The sequence below is a fragment of the Miniopterus natalensis genome, chromosome 8 (assembly GCF_054644295.1).
Source record: "Miniopterus natalensis isolate mMinNat1 chromosome 8, mMinNat1.hap1, whole genome shotgun sequence".
NCBI classification, from domain to species: domain Eukaryota; kingdom Metazoa; phylum Chordata; class Mammalia; order Chiroptera; family Miniopteridae; genus Miniopterus; species Miniopterus natalensis.
In genome coordinates, this window is record NC_142088.1 from 3,865,230 (window position 1) to 3,882,053 (window position 16,824).

The window sequence follows — 16,824 nt, forward strand, 5'->3', positions numbered from 1 at the left end:
ATAATGTAAAAGGTATCCAGAAATAAAAATTTATAAAAAGCAGTCAATGAAAAATAACCACTGAAGTGGTTATTAAAGTAACCACTGAATTTCCACTAAGCCTCTCATTTGCTTATTTCTTTTGTTAAACCTTTATCCCACCCTGGCTGGTAAGGCTCAGTTGGTTGGGTGCCATCCCATGCACAGAAAGGTTTGATTCCAGGTCAGGGTACATGTCCGGGTTTCAGGCTCTATCCCCAATAGGAGGTGTGCAGGAGGCAGATGATCAATGTTTCTCTCTCTCTCTCTTTCTCTCTCTATCTCTCCCCCCTTCCTCTCTCTAAAAATCAATTAAAAAAAAACCTTTATCCCACATGAACCTCCACCCCCTACCCCTTCCTAACTCCAATCAAGAACTTATGTTCTAACTCTGCACTGGAGCCCTGGCCAGTGTGGCTCAGTTGGTTAGGCACTGTCCAGTGCAGCAAAAGATTGCCAGTTCGATTCCAGGCACATGCTGGGGTTGAGGGATCGATACCCAGTAGGGGGCATGTAGGAGGCAGCCAATCACATCAATGTTTTTCTCTCTAAAAACCAATTTAAGCCCTTTCTGCTTTGGCTTAGTGGTTAGAGTGACAGCCTTTCGACTGAAGGGTCGCAAGTTCGATACCTCTGTTGCAGGCTTGCTCCCCCTGGGGAGCATGCAGGGAGCAACCAATCAGTGTGTCTCTCTCACACTGATGTTTCTTTCTCTCTCTCTCCCCCTCCCTTCTACTCTCTCCAAAAAAATCAATGGAAAAAATATCCTGGGTGAGGATTAGCAAATGAATTAATTAAGATAAAATAAAATAAGCAATTTAAAAATCTTTTTAAAAAACTGCACTAGGAAGTTCCAACAAAGATGCTTGGTGAGATCTACTGCCCCTCATTCACCAAAAGATATGCATGTATAGGGTGTCCCCAAAAAATGTATACACTTGAACAACTGATAGCTCAATTCATGTTTCTCTCTTTTCAGATTTAACCCACTGGAATTAATAATGGTACTCAAAGAGTATATACATTTTTGGGGACACCCTGTATTTTAACTGTTCAGGACACATAAACTGAAACTGCTGAGCTACAGAAAGAAAATTTTTCTAGAAAGGAAAAACGTCTAGCTAAACTTTTGTGGGCCTCTGATTAGAATAGCCAACACCACCATCTCTAAGACCTGCCCCCACTCTTAGGAGTGGAATCATTCAACTAATTAGTTTGCACTTTTGACCCTAATCCCATAGCTATACTAAATGGACCAACGATGAGGAACTGGACCAAGTTAAACCAATCAAACTTTCCCTCCAAGGAACCTGAAAGGTAGGCACAATTGTAACCAGTTGGCTGGTGGCACTAGAGCCTGAACTCATACGTGGCTCAAGAAGTGAAGTGGCCATTCTCTTCTATGTGTCTGTTAGAGCATAAAAGGCCAGACTGTGGAAAGACAGCTGGAGCAGGGCAGAAAGACACAAGCGAGGACACTGACTAGCCAAGGGGAGAAAAGTGCTGGCTGGACAACCTTGGTTCCTGAATGCTTCCCAGTTTCTAGATCATGTTCTTCATGAAGCCAACTGCTCTTGGGTTAAGATACCTCCTTACCCCTGTCCCCAAAGCATTCCTCTTTCTGTTTCATGACATCAAAAAGTCATTATGACCGTTTAAGACACAAATTTATAACAGGACCAATGCAGAAAGGGTATGATTATTCTTAACGGTTCATAAGAGATCTGAGCAGTACTGGAGAAGTTGTTTATTCACTGTCTATAACTTCAGAAGAAATAAAAGGACAAAAATAAACAAAACCTTTAAAAGCAAAAACCATCTGTTTGCATAAACCCACCTCAGCTTTGTAGTACCTTCAACACTCACCTGTTCAATAGTTCCGCTGGTTCACAGCAGGTGGTTTGAGCAGACTTTGTTCAGGCCCTTTTAACACTGTAAATAATAAAAGTATTAAATGACCCTGCAATCTCTTAAGAAACTTTAAAAACATAACTTTTTTATCATGAACGTTTTACAGGGAATGAATTCCAAACCTGGTTAAAATATTAGGATCCCTGGTATGCTTATAAGTGAGGTTCTCCGTCCCAGCACCTAGAGTCTCTCACCGGCTCCAGAGTGGAGCTGAAAACTATGTGCTTTTAGCCCTCATCCAAGGATATGTGCTTTTCATGGACTTTAGAGAGAGGAAGGGAAAGGGAGAAAGAAAGAAACATCGATCGGGTACCCCTCCCCCCATCCACACCCACCCACCAGGAATCCAAACCAAAACCTGGGTATGGCCCTGACCTGGAATCTAACGTGAGACCCTTTGGTGCAATGGTCGACACTCTAGCCACTGAGCAACACTAGCCAGGAAAAAAAATACATAGTTTTAACAAAAGTTCTGATTCTGATGAAGCTAACAAATGAACACCACTATAAGGTTTCAGGAAAGTAACTATTTGGGATTTTCATTCAAAACCACATTGTGCCCTGGCTGGATGGCTCACTCAGTCAGAGCATGGTCCTACACACCAAAAGGTTTCAGGTTTGATTCCTGGTCAGGGCACATGCCTAGGTTGCAGTTCAATCCTGGATCAGGGAGCATAAGGGAGGCAACCAATCAATGTATCTTTGTTCGTTCTTTCTCTTTTACCCCTTCCTCCCTCTCTCCCTCTCTCTCTCCCTTCCTCCCTTTATCCCTCCCTCCCTAAAAATCAAAAAACATATCCTCAGGTGAGGATTTAAAAAAGAACACAATGCTGGGATATGGTATTAACTTTTCAAACATATCTGATAGAAAAATAATAGCCAGCAACCCAGCAATACAGTATGTACGCTATGTAAATAATCAGTGAGCCCCAAGAAGTATGGCCAATGCCAAATGTCTAAGGACCAAAGCTCTAGGTGTGCTTTTGGTTGCAAAATCACAACCTTCTTTTACTGCTCTGTTGAGACAGTATCTTAAAAATCCACCAGATGGTGATATTTCAAGTGACAAGGAGTGGACTGAACCACAACAGCTTCAAGTAGTTTCTTAGTTAAAATCAAATGATGCTTTGAATGCTGCTCCTAAAGAGTCAAAAAACAATAATTAAAAATTAAAGTTAACAACTTTACTAACAGCAAGAAAACAATTTAAGAAAGCCACTTCTGCCTTTAATTTTGCAAGAAAAAGTAGCTGTGTTATGTCCAAAAGGTCATCCAACTTTGGCCAATGCACTCTACTTTTTATAAAAGCAGGCAGAAGGAAAAGAGGGGAGAACTAGATAATAAAACAAACTTTCCTCTCAGCCTAACTCAAGAGAACAAGCTCTAGGAAACCTTCTTTTATAAATTAAGTTCACGTTCAGCAAAACTCTGTAAATAACAAGAAAACAAAAAATTGTGGTCCTTACTTAATTACTTCAAGCAGAGAAGCATGTACTACGCTGAAAATATTTTTATAAAATTTATGTTGACCATTTAAGGGAATGTCCTCTTGTTTTTCAAACCTCTCCCCTTTTCTCCCTCAACCTCACACAAAATTACGGGCAATTCAATAAAGGTATCATTTTGTATTCCTGTATAATTAATCTAGTATATTTCTCAGTCATCTAAGAACATAAAAAAATAGGAGAAAAGATGCTAATCTGAACAAAAAAATATTAGGAGTCTAAATATAAGTGAACTTGCCTATGGATTAAAAATCTACTTATACTTTTAAAGTTATATATTTCTTGCCCTGGCCAGGTGGCTCAATTGGTTCCATGCCATATCATACACCAAAAGGTTTTGAGTTCGATTCCCAGTTAGAGCATATGTCCAGGTTTTGGGTTTGATCTCCCGAAGGATGCGTGCAGAAGAAACCGATCCATGTTTCTCTCTGACACAGAATTTCTCTCTCTCCCTTCCTCTCTCCCTAAAAATCAGTAAAAACATATCCTCCAGTGAGGATGGAAAAAAAATCCTTAAAGATATATACTTCTTCAGGGCATTAAACATGAATGTAAATTCTAGGACTTTATCACCATAAAAATCCTGGGGGGTGGGGCTTGGGTTCAAAGTTTTACAATGACCAAATGATGTTAAGGCAATTCAAATTGTTGAAGAAAAATAGACACTTAACCTGCTTCTAAAATACCTGGATTAACACCAACACAGGCTGCAGTAGATTCAATCTCATGAGACTGGTCCCACTCTATAAGAAACAATAAAATAGAAAGTATTGAAAATTTACTCAGCTGGGGCTAATGGAAAACTGCAAATGAAGTCAGTCTTTGAAAATGGCACAAATCAAAGGTCCTTTAGGAGGGAAGGGTGATAATCTTTTCACCCAAAAAGGGTCTTGACAGTAATCACTTCCAGTGTGAAGGTCAACAAAAAGAGAACAGACATATGGAGTACTAAAATGCAGAGTCATGAGAACAAATGAGCTGGTATGACATCAAAGACATTATAATTTGGAAACGTCACTTCAAAATTCAACAAAGGAACAAAAAAGAGAAGGGTGCCCAGCTGGTCGTGGCTCAGCAGTTGAGCATCGACCTATGATTCAGGATATAGAGGTTTGATTCTCAGTCTGGGCACATGCCCTGGTTTCGGGCTCGATCCCCAGCAGGGGATGTGCAGGAGGCAGCCGATCAATGACTCTCTCATCACTGATGTTTCTGTCTCTCTCTCTCCCTCCCTCCTTCTCTCTGAAATCAATAATATGTACTTTAAAAAAAAAGAGAGAATGGTGATTCATTTAAAACACTACCCTACTAAAAAAAAAAGAAAACACTACCCGTGTCACTATCATCACTGTCTCCTTTGAGCCAAGGAGCTGCACTCACACCATGAAGTTGTAATTCTTATCTTCTCATGATTTTCGGGCAAGCCTATGACAAATTATTTTTCATATATGCAACTCACAAGCAAAAGCATTTCAAAACCAAAATATTAAATTCCTAAGGTGAATTAAAATGAAAGAGGACATTTATGAAAGTTCTGTAATAAGAATATGGAGATCAGAAAAAATTTTTTTCCAACGAAAAAGCCTGATTATCAAATTAATTGGAGAGCTACTCTGAAAGGTAAAAGTGGAGGGATAAAAAACTCAGCACAAAAAGTTCTACACATGTAAAATGCTATAAAAGATATACAAATTAGTGGGAGAGTCCCTGAGTAATTTAAAACTAAACAGAAGAAATGATTAAGAATTCTTTACTAACCACATTAAGGACAACATGAGTTAATACATTGATTTCACCTTTTAGGTCACATCTCTCAATGATCTACCTGTATCTAAACTGCAAAGGAAATTCATTTCCCTACATTTCCAAATATTCTGAAGTATCCCAAAGATCCCATCCTTAGAAAGCAATTCCTTCTGAAAAATCTTTACGCAGTTTATCATCAACCTTCTTTAAAAACTTACTTTTGAGAAAGACATTTCATGACAACTTCCTGTAGTATGTTCTATGAGCATCCTGAATTTTTCTAAATTGGGTAGGGTAGTGGGGGAGGGGGTCAGGTGGGGAGAGGGGGTTGGGTCTTCAGGGGCCCAAATTTCCAGAATCTGATTTCCCTTTCCAAGAGTCACAGAGATATCAAAAAAGAGTCCAAGATGCTGAATAACTCCTCTCACCTTCATACCAATGAATTAGGTACACATTTCCTACTAGCCTACCTCTCCCTTGAACCTCCCAGGCTAGACTAGCCTCCACTTTTCCCAGCCACCCAGGATCTGCTCCCACTTCAGTTTCTGCCTCAGGGTCTCTGCCCTGCCTTCCCTAGCCTGGAGCATTCCTCCTCCACATAGCTACAGGAGTAGCTCCTTTACCTGTGTCAGGCCTTTCCTCAAATATTAGCTTTTCCATGAGGCCTTCCCAGGGCACTCTACTTAAAATTAATCCCTCCCCCAACTCCCCATTATCCTATTTCCCTGCCTGTTTTTTCCACATCACTTACCACAGCACTATATATTTTACCTAAGTATTTATTTATCTGTCTAGAAATGAGCTCCTTGGAGACAGGAATTTTTGGTCTGTTTTGCTCCCAGCACCCAACAGTGTAGCAAGGTCTCAATATTTGTCAAATAAATGAGTGCATGAATGAATGAATAAATGAATGAAGACACATGGTCCCTATTCCCTCCTCAGTCTCAAAATATTAAAATGCTTTATCAAGCAGAGAAGAAGCTCTGAAGCCCTTTCTTTTCTAGTGAATCACTACCATCACCGGTGTACTCCTCGGTGTTAAATGTCAAAGGAAGGGTTGTGTGCCATTTTCCCAGATACATGCCACTTTAAATTTTTTTTTCTAGCGTCCTCTACTGATGTCAATGTCTGATGTAACAGAAAGGCACACATTCCAGTTTGAGCACTCTAAAAGCTGCTACACCAACTAGTAAAATGCACCAGCACATCAATGAGTGACAGAACACATTTACCGTCTAACCAAAATAGACAAACTCTGAAAGGTGAGAGCTGCAAATATTAGGATGAGTTAATGTACATAAACGATGACAAGAAAATTCTTTTTTAACCTGAAAGTCTAAGAAGGGAATAATACTACATAAGTAAAGAATATCTTCCCAGGAGGCAACACTGGCGATCGAAACTGCCCATAAGCCAAGGTATGTAACACTGGATAAGAAACTGTTCACAGGTTCTGGCCCCTTCCTCAATTTCCTGCAAATTACACTGGCATACTTACCTTTCTAATAGAGTCTAGGTGTACTTAAGTGCTTTGCTTTTCAGAGAAAGGGAGAGTTACACACACACACACACACACACAGTGGTAGGTAAATGCAAAGCAACGTTACTGCTTCCCAAACACCGTCGTACAACCTGCCTCTTTGATACCCCCTCCCCTTCCCTGGTCGCTTGACTTATGTTTCAGCCACAAAACTGAAGTCTTCAAAGTGCTTGGTGGGAAACTGCTGACACTTAAGGCTGATGCTCATTTGAGTCTGACGTGAACGTTCGGGTCCCCAAAGCCGCCACGGGCTCTACTTGCCCAGCCTCTGTCCCCGGTTCCGATAGGGGCTCCCCCTGGCCTCAGGCCTGGTCCAGACCCAGTCCCCTCGCCACGGAAGGAGTCTCCCCAGTGCAGATGCTCGGCGAGGAAGGCAAGGGCGCACCTCCCCGGGGCCAGGTGTGGGGAGGAGGGCCGGCAGGAGCAGCTGTCTCGCTGCAGCAGCTGTTAGCCCAGGCACCCGAGGATGGGCGGGCGGCGGGCCCCCAGGAGCAGGTAGCGGATGGCGAGCCCTCTGGCCCTGAGCGGGCGACCTGACACTGCCCACCCTACCACCCTTCCTCGGCTCCCACCGCGATGCCAACGGGCCTGGGAGGAGGGGGCTCTCCGGCTCCGAGGGCGAGACGCGCCCGGGCCCGGCGTGCCCCCCGCCGGGGAGGAAGCTCCCTCCGGCCCCGCACCTGACCTGTCCCCTCGCCTGACGCCCGAGCCAGCCGCGGCCGCTGCCGGGGCGGCCTGTGAGTGTCCATGCGGCTGGACTAGGTCCGCCGGAGCGGCGGGGACGCGAGCGCGGGCGGCAGGCCAGGGCGAGCCGGAGGAGCGGCGGAGCCAGGGCGCGGAGCGGAGCCGGGCAGGGGAGCGAGACGGAGTCGCTGGTTACCTGCGGTCCGGGACAGCGAGTCTCTCAGAACCCAAGTCAGTCCTCAAGCCTCAACAACACAAGATGGCCGACACGTCGCCACGCACGTCACGTGACAGCGCTCGCTCCGCCACGCCCCCAGCTCCGCCCCCGCCCCCTCACCGCCCTCCAGGCTCCCCCGGCCTCCCACGACAGCTTCCTTTCCTCCGCTCCCCGCCCCTCCTCCCGGGACACGCCCCTGCCCGAGTCCCGGATGTGGGGCCGGGGGGCGGGGCGGCGGCCAGGGCGCAGGCGCGCGCGGGTCCGCGGCCGGGGCTTCCTGCCTGCCCTTGAGCGGAGCGGCGCGAAGCGGCGTCGGCCGGGCCGCCCGTGACCGTCCACCGTCAGGAAGCGCCGCGTCCCTTGCCAGCTGGTTCTCCAAGCTAGAGCGTGTCCGCAGCGTGTCGTCCAGCGTCTAGAAAAGGGGGGGCGGCAGAGGCTGGCGTCCAAGGCAGCGCCTCTGCTGACGGAGGGTTCCGGGGGGCTGGGGCTCCCCGCGGCGAGACAGCCCGCCAGGCCCCGAGCTCCCACCGCTCCTCCCCCAGCCGGGCTGCGGCCCTTTTGCCTAAAAAACCCTCCCTGTTGGGGGTCGTCAGATAAAACGCGCTGGCCCGGCGGCGCTGGGGCCGTACTTGCCCTCCCGCGGGAGCCGCCGTGTCTGCAGTTCACGCCGCGCCGGGCGTCCTGGGGGTTTATTCGCTGCATCTGGCTGCTCCGCCCTTCTCGGGTCGTCCGGGTCCATCTCTCCCTTTTTTACCGGGTCCTTCCCATCGGCTTTTTTTTTTTTTTTTTTTTTTAAATCGTCACCCGAAGATACGTTTATTGAATTTCTTAGAGAAACACCAGCTGGTTGCCTCCAGTAGGAGCCCCGCCGGGACGCGGCCGCGACCTGGGCACGTGGCCCGACCCGCGGGCCGCCCGCGCTTAGAAATCCCCTCGGGTCTCCATCCCCAGGGTCCCCGGCGCCCAGCGGCGCGGCTGCGCGGCGGAGCCTCGACCAGGATGCACCCGGGGACCAGGGCGCGTGCAGGGCGGCGGGCTCCCTGCAGGAGGCAGCCCATCCGCGACCGTCATCCTGATGTCTCTCTCTCCCTGTCCCTTCCCCTCCCTGAAATCAATAAAAACTAAAAAAGATAAAAATAATAAAATCAATAAAAACTTTATTTTTTTATTTTTACTCTTTATTTTTTTAATCTTTTTGTTTAAAAAAGACTTTTTTTTTAAAAGGTTACCGTGAACAACTCCAGTTCTTCCTCTAATGAACTACCTCCCACCTCTGTGTTCCCTTTCAAAGCCAAACTACACAAAAAATGTTATTTATAAGCACTTTCCCATTCCCACACCCGCGAGCAGTCGTGAACGACTTCGATGTGGCTTCTCTCCTGACCCGTCCGCCCCACTGCTTGCTCTAAGGACAGACACCTCAGCGGACAGGTGGATAACCAGTTTCTCAGCCCTCACCTTGACTTCTTTCCCAGTCTTTAACGTGCTTGACCACTCTTCACTTTCTAAAATGCCTTCTCCCCTTGATCTTTATGCCGTTGCGGCCCAGGGTGGTCAGCGGACCAGCAGCGTCAGCATCAGCACACTTGGAAGCTGGTTAGAAATGCATACTCTCAAATGGGCCCTTAACAGTTCCCCTTCCCCTTACTCTTTGCCCTGAACATAATGCTTCAGATATACCCACGTGTGAGGGGTCTCAAATACATCTTTCTGTTTTAGCCTTTGCACATGCTGTTCCCTCTCGTTAAAATGCCATTCCCCGCACCCCACGTCTTGCCAACCTGCTTGATGCCTTCTATCTTTAAAAGACTAAATTGTGTGCCTCTTTGAAGACTTCTGTAATCCCTTTCCTCAGACCAAAGAACTTATTCCCTAAACTGTTATTTTTAAGCAAAAAAGTAATACGCTTGTTATGTTATTAAGCGCTTGATTACATGAAGCACCTTACTTGTGTTCTCTCTTGTAATCCTCGCAATAGCCCTGTGGAGCACTAAGGAAGTCCACCAGATTCTCCAAATCTCAGCCAGGACTTCCTAGCCCAGGCTGATTGCAGAGTCCATGTCCCTAACCTGTGCCTGTAATTATATGGCCTATAATAAAATTTAACACTTTTAGGTGCAGTTCTGCAACTTTTGACAAATGTATACGTGTGTGTAACTACCACTGAAATCAAGGTACGGAATAGTCCCCATCACCCACCAAGTTCCCCCCAGTGAGCCTTTGTAGGTAGCCCTAAACCTCCCCCAGCTCCCAGCCCCTAAAACCATCGTCTTATTCTCTGTCTTTATAGTTTTGCCTCATGTTATATAAATAAATAGAGCATATAGCCTTTTGAGACTGGCTTCTCTCACTTAGCTGATGCGTTTGAGAGTCGGCCCTGGGTACGTTGCAGGGAATGAAACCTGCAACCCCTGGTGCACAGGATGACGCTCCATCCAACCGAGCCTCCCGGGCCAGGGCATTTCCTTCTTTCTATGGCTGAGTAGTATTACATTGAATATATGCACCAAGTTAGTATTTCAATGGATATATCCATTCCCCAGTTGCGGGACATTTGGTTTCTTTGGGGAGATTATGAATAAAACTGCTATAAATATTCACATGCAGGTATTTGTGGGAACATAGGCTTTTCTTTCACTTGGGCCAATACCTAGGAACGGGATTGCTGGTTATGTGGTGTTTGCTTAACTTTATCCGACACTGCCAGATTGTTTTCCAGAGTACCTTAGCCACGTTTTTAGCCCTAAACTATATGCTTCAGAGGGCGGGAAGTGAATCCAAGGGACGGTGATGATGATGATGGTGAGAGCTAACAACATCCCACGCTTTTAACCATACACGTGCTGCATCATTTGACTGTTTCCTTGGCAGCTGGCGTTGTCCTGGCACACAGTAAACAGTCAATAAATACCTGCAGAATTAAATAAATTTTGGTTATACTCCTCAGGAAGGGTGTTTTCCTCTTCTAATTTATTTACTGTTTTGTTAGAGTGGTTTTAATTTTTTTATTTTTTAATATATCTTTATTGATTTCAGAGAGAAGGGAGAGAGAGAAACATCAGTGATGAGAGTCATTGATCGGCTGCCTCCTGCACGCCAGCAACTGGGGATCAAGGCCGCATCCCGGGCATGTGCCCTGACCAGGAATCGAACCCCGATCTCCTGGATCCCAGGTTGATGCTCCATCGCTGAGCCATGCCCGGCCGGGCTAAAGAGTGGTTTTTAAAGTTACAACAGCAGACTGATGCCTAACCCACTCAGAAATAACAAAGGTTTGGCTTTTTGTTGTATCAGTGACAGAAACCGAGGAGTTGAGACCAACAGATCATTAGGGGGAGAGGGGAGTAAGGAGTTTAGCACCAAACAAATTAAATTTGTACCAAACACAGGTTGATCAACTGTGACAGACTGTGTTTTCCTGAAGTTGGCAACAGCAATATCTCCCATGCCTCCTACGCCTCTAAAACCGTGCACTTACCCTTTCTGGAAGTAGAGTACAATTCCCCTCCGCTGGGGCCCTTGTAACCAATAGACTGTGCTGGAGGTGAAACAGCGTGACTTCCAAGGATAGATCATAAAGGTGGTACAGCCTCCAGCTTGGTGGGGAGGTCGGAGGGTGACCCGACCTAGAGAATTGCCTGAGAATTATCCTGGTCTTGGGCTTGTGCAGAAACAGAAATGACCCTCGCTGGGGAGCTAAGGGTGTTTTCTTAGGACTGAAGTCCTTACCAGTTCCCCCGAATACCCTGGAATTATACACGGGAAGGAGGGGTCATTGGCCCTCTTCAGAGTTTCAAGGGTCGAGGAAACAAGAAATTAAGCTACCGGTTTCACCTGCGGCTGAAAGGCCTCCGTGATGGGAGGAGCAGCTGACAGACAAGCTCGGTGCTCAGAAGCCCAGGCGTGAAAACCAGCCCTCTAGTTACTTCTAACGCGACTTCAAGGACTTGGTGACCGGCAGGAGCCTGGGCTGTACGTGGCCCCTACAGAGAACACTCTCCTCTCTCCCCCAATTCAAAGAAGACCAGAAACACAATGATGGGATGGCAAAGTCTATTTGCACAATTTATTTTAAAAGAAACAGCTGTAAGGTAGAAACGCAGATGTTTTCTTTATTATAAAGACAGTTACAAAAGAGAATAAATATGACGTTAGGAATTATTTTTAAAAAATACAACAAACCCCTGGCATTTGTGAGCAATCCCAAGAACTCGCAACGTATAAAAATTTGCGCTGGAGGTAAGAACAGCTTCGCCACCTTGGAGCAGATGTTGGAGACTTTCGACACGATGAGGGTGGACGTGACCTTTGGGATTTTAAAAGGCTCTAGGTTTGTCCCTTGGGACTGTCAGGGGTCTACTGTAATGTAATTTGCATAGAGTCAGAGTTAACAGAAATTCTACTCATTAATAGCACTTCTAATTATTCTTTTGTTATTACAATTAAGTAGCACAGTATCTAAGAGGAGGAAAAGGGGCGGAAATGGGGAGACATGAATGAAGGGGGGTGCTAGGAGACCAGAGAAGGGGCGGGAAGGAACAGAAGGTATCTTTTTGCTATTCTGTGCGGTCTGGACAGCACCCTGCGCCCCCGCTGGAGGGGGAGCGGGCAGGGGTCCAGCCTGGCCTGCCTGCAACCTCACCACCACCGAAGGACCGGCGGAGATGCAAAGGCAACTGGCAGGCTCAGGCTAAGAATGAGAACTGGGTAGCTGATGGGAAACAAAGAGGAGAGGGGTGCAGAGAATTCCCCAAGAAAATGGGCAACGTTGACCTCACAGACCCCCGGGACTGGCTCCTCTGAGGACCCCCAAAGAAAGAAGCATCTGTACAATTAATTTCCACTCTTTGATGTGGAAGGGTAAAGGGACAAAGAAAAGTGACCGGCGGCCAAAGAGAGGCGTGTCCAGGCTGAGAAGGACCGAGGAAGGTGGGTGGGAGGCAGGGGGGACAGCTGGGCCCCTCACGGGGTGCGCCCCCCGCTGCCCTGAGGCTAAGGCGCCTGCTGGTCTAGGTGTGGAGGCTGGTTGGGGGGGGATCGGTTGGGGCAGGATGCCCGGCCAGCTCCCCCCCCCCCCCCCCCCCCCCGGGCAGCCGTGAGGCACAGCCGTGGCCAGAGGCCGGGTCAGCCCACTATGTGCTGAACGTGGCCTTGAGCTCGCGGAAGGCCGCCTGGCGGACTCGCCTCTTCTCCTCCGCCCGCTTCCGCTCATCCTGCTCGGCTTTCAGCTCAGCTTCAAACTTGCTGGCGCAGGCCAGGGCCTGGACCTGCAGGGAGGCAGCAGAGACGGACCCACGAGTGAGGGCGAGAGAATCGTGGAGACGGGGCACCCGCCAGACGGGCCCGTGGCCTAGAGCCATGCGACAGAGCTCGGCTGGCCCCCAGCAAGCGCGCCTTCCCCTTGGTCCTCCCAGGCTGGCCGGGGGTCGCAAGCCTTCCCGCTTCCCTTTTTCAGGATACTGTTTAGCAGCCTGGCCTGTTACCCACTTCTTCCTACTTTTTATTTCACAGCAACAAAATAACCTCCCCGCTGGGATTGTGATTGGGGTCATATCAGTCTCCGGTGGCAAAGGGATTTCTTTACCCTGTTAGTTTTCCCGGGATGCCTGTTTGTATTCAAGGCGGTTTTTATGTCACCCACTAAAATTTTTAGTTTTCTGTAAATAGATCATTCTAAACTTACTTCCACATAGTACAACTTTTTTGTTGGTATTTGTGGATGGGATTTAGTGCCATTTTATAAAAACCAAATTTATCTCCGATAATACCATATCAGATAAATTCGTCTTAAAACCCCTCTATTCTAGACCTGATTTTTTTTCTCTCCGGGTCTCATCGGTTTGGTAAGCTTTGCAAGCCCGGTGGGCGTGGGCGTTATTTAATAAAGGCCGCCAGATCGCTCTCCAAAGCAGCTGTTCCCATTAACACCCCCACCCTGAACACAGGTTCTCACTTCCCCACAGCCTTGCCATTGCTTATAATTAACCTTTCCCTACTTGCCAATCTGATAGGCAAAAAATTTGGCACCTTTTATTTCCTCTTTGGTGAATTAGCCGTTTGTATCCTTCGCTCGTTTTTCTACTCAGCTGTTTTTTTTTTACTTTCCATAATTTAGGTATTAATCCCTTGTTAATATTTTTCAGTTGCTTTCTCCCAGTTTTTTGTTTGTCTTTTAACTTCCAAGTAGCTTAAGCCATACAAGTATTCTTCAATTTTGGTGCAATCAATTTTTTCAGCCATTTCCTTTCTGGCTTTTGTATTCTATGTCATGTTTAAGAAGGTTTTAAACCCTGAGGTTCTAAACCCATTTTCCTGTATTTTCTTCTAATACTTTTATGGTTTTATTTTCACATCCAGCTCTTGAAGTCACCTGCAACTTATTTTAGTGAGGAAATAATTAGTGAGGACTTTATTTCACTTTCCTAAGTGGATAGCCAGTTGTCTTAAAACCGATTATTGAATAGCCCCTTTTGTTCCCACCGATTTGAAAATGATCTTTTTCATGTGCTAAATTCCCACATGAAGGAGACCTGTTTTTATTATTGTCTATCCTGTTGTACTAACTGATTTGTTTATTCCTGTACCCATACTACACTACTTAATATTACCACTTCACAGAATGCCTTTATATTTATAAGGAAAATAAACATTCTTTCATCATGTTGAAAAAGAATATTGTTCTGTTATTATGAAAGTTAAATTTCACCAGTGTCTCTGAGATGTCTAACAGAAATGATCACATTTTTCTACCTATGATATCAACATTTTAAAAGTTATCCCTGCCTGACAGGCATGACTCAGAGGTTGAGCATTGACCTAGGATCCAGGAGATCGAGGTTGGATTCCCAGTCAGGGCACATGCCTGGGTTGCGGGCTTGATCCCCAGTAGGGGGCATGCAGGAGGCAGCCAACCAATGACTCATCACTGATGTTTCTCTCTCCCTCTTCCTTCCTCTCTCTGAAATCAATAAAGACATATTAAAAAAAAAAAAAAAAAAAAGCTATCCCTGCAGTCTTAACATACATTTCAAATGTTATAAATCATTCCATTTCTTAATGCTGTAAGATTCTTATAGCTATATTTATTAGATTGATATAAAAAAATTTCTGATGTGTTTTTATTTCATTGTTATCAGAATGATAATGGATTCAGAGAATGAATGTGGTCTATAATCTTTTTCAATATGTCTGAGTTATTTTTATGACATTGAAAAATTTTTATAACATTGAAGAATGAATCCCTACATTCCTCAGCACTTAACTGGGTTTTTTTTTGGGGGGGGGGAGAATTAACTCTCTAAATGTCTTTATAATTCATCACGTTTTCTATTTGTCTTAAATTTGTAGAAAAGCATTCCCTTCATTAAATTTTTTATGATCTTAAATTGATGTATCATAATCTCATTTTATCTAGCCTGTTCCTGGATCCGCCATCTCCTGGTTTCTCTTGTTTCTCTATCGTAGCTGCTTCCACGTTTGGGCACCTCTGTGGTTCGCCCCCGGTCCACTGCTCTGCAGTGCTGTAGATGAGAGTCACCATTTCCTACAGTTCACCACTTCCTTACCGTCTTTGTAGCCCAATGCAGATTTTTGCAACTCAGTGAAAAATTATTATATCTTTTTTCTGAATTCTCACCACCCTTCACAGGGGTCTGTTTCTGAAGACAGGTGCCTCTGAGAGTATTACCAGGAAGCGTGATGTTTCTGCTCTTTCTAAATCAGAAACCCTAGAGGGATGAGCTGGGAAATTATATTTTCCAAATTTCCCAGGTATTCCTTAGGACATGAACAGAAACTATTTGCAACCAACTTTGTACCCTTCAAATGAAGGGGTGTGCCTACCCTTTGCCTGAGGTCACCTTAGAGTTAGCTCTAAAACCCAGTTTATAACTTTCCCCCTTAAATTATTCCCATGGCTGGGGGGAGGTCCTGTCCTGATGGAAAAAAAAGATATCACCAACCCTTCTTCACACAGCTCTGAAAGCCTTGTGGCATTTTACGTCCCACCTCCAATCAAGTGGTCATAAATACAGAGAGTTCTGGGGATTCATCCCACCTCCTCCCAGCCCCATTGTCACTACCTTCATTGGACCTACAGTTCTCCAGAATCTATGGAAGCGTCGCAAGTCTGGGCTCTCCCCAGGCAAGTCAGTCCCCACAGTGCCCACCACTGATCATGTCAGGGCCCTGTTCACACTCCTCTGAGGGCCCCTGTGCCTGCAGCTGTGCTTTCCAAGCCTGGCTCTTTGCTGAACCATCTGCAAAACTCATTCAAGTCCACATTTCCTGGGCCCCACCCTGGAGAAATCCCAGGTAGATCTGGGTGGGGCCTGGGAAGCTGGCCTGCAGATGGTTCTGGAGGTCAGCAGGCTGGGGAAGCCTGACCTCTAGGGGAGCCCAGAACTCCCTAATTGCGTCCAGCGCGGACAAGGACCAGCCTCCAGACACTCCTCACCCTCCGTGCCTTGGAGCCTTTGCTCCTGCCGTTCCCACGCCAGGAACGCCTTCCCCTCCTTGATTACAAGGTGAGTCTCCATTCATCTCTGAACATCTGTCACAAACGTCAGCTCCTTTATGGCCCTCTCCCAAATTCGAGGGATGATTCCCTCCATTTGTCACTCACGCACATGTTTATTGAGGGCCATTATGTGCCCGGCACTGTAATTACCAGGCTAACACACCTACTCTGCCTCTGAGTCTGGGCGGGGAGGCGGACGCATACCCATAACACGTTCAAAAAGCTTTGTTGTTCTTCCCATCTTTTCTCCTGGTTATAAACATAATGCGCCCATAATTATAAAACATTACAAAAATATAAAAAGTCCCTCAGACACAAGCATTACTAATACTTTGGTGTATAATTACCCAGGGTGTACGTAATATTTACAGAATGGAGCTTCAAATACGCTGTTTTGCTTAATTCATTTGGGACATCCGTCCATAGCTACACGTGGCTGCAGGGTGTGCGAACGTGTGGGTGTAGTGGACGGACTCAGTTCCCTGGTAATGGAAGTCTCAGTTGTTTCCAGTTTTTCTCTATTACCAACTGTGCTACAGACAAATCCTTGTCTATATATCTATGTCCGTTTGCATGAGCGTTTCTGAGGCCAAAATCCTAGAGGCAGAATTCCAGAGGTCAAGGATATGAAAAGTTAACAGCCAGCCCCAAACCGTTCTCTAAAAAGTTGGGTCAGTTTAGGCAC

The 16,824-nt window shown here is 46.1% G+C and overlaps 2 protein-coding genes across 2 annotated transcripts in view; both read right to left on the bottom strand.

Moving 5' to 3' along the window:
* The window catches only part of GIGYF2 (GRB10 interacting GYF protein 2), a 98,502-nt gene extending 90,824 nt beyond the window's left edge, over nt 1-7,678 (bottom strand). Inside the window, exons 1-3 of the mRNA XM_087819511.1 lie at nt 7,601-7,678; nt 4,121-4,177; nt 1,885-1,950 (exon numbers count right to left, since the gene is read on the bottom strand). The gene's annotated coding sequence lies outside the window, so the exon portion shown is untranslated. The remainder of the gene's footprint in view (nt 1-1,884; nt 1,951-4,120; nt 4,178-7,600) is intronic.
* A 5,075-nt stretch (nt 7,679-12,753) lies between these two features.
* Nucleotides 12,754-16,824, bottom strand: part of EFHD1 (EF-hand domain family member D1) — a 31,382-nt gene continuing 27,311 nt past the window's right edge. Inside the window, exon 4 of the mRNA XM_087819357.1 lies at nt 12,754-12,888. Within this exon, the coding sequence (XP_087675483.1) occupies nt 12,754-12,888 (135 nt within the window). The remainder of the gene's footprint in view (nt 12,889-16,824) is intronic.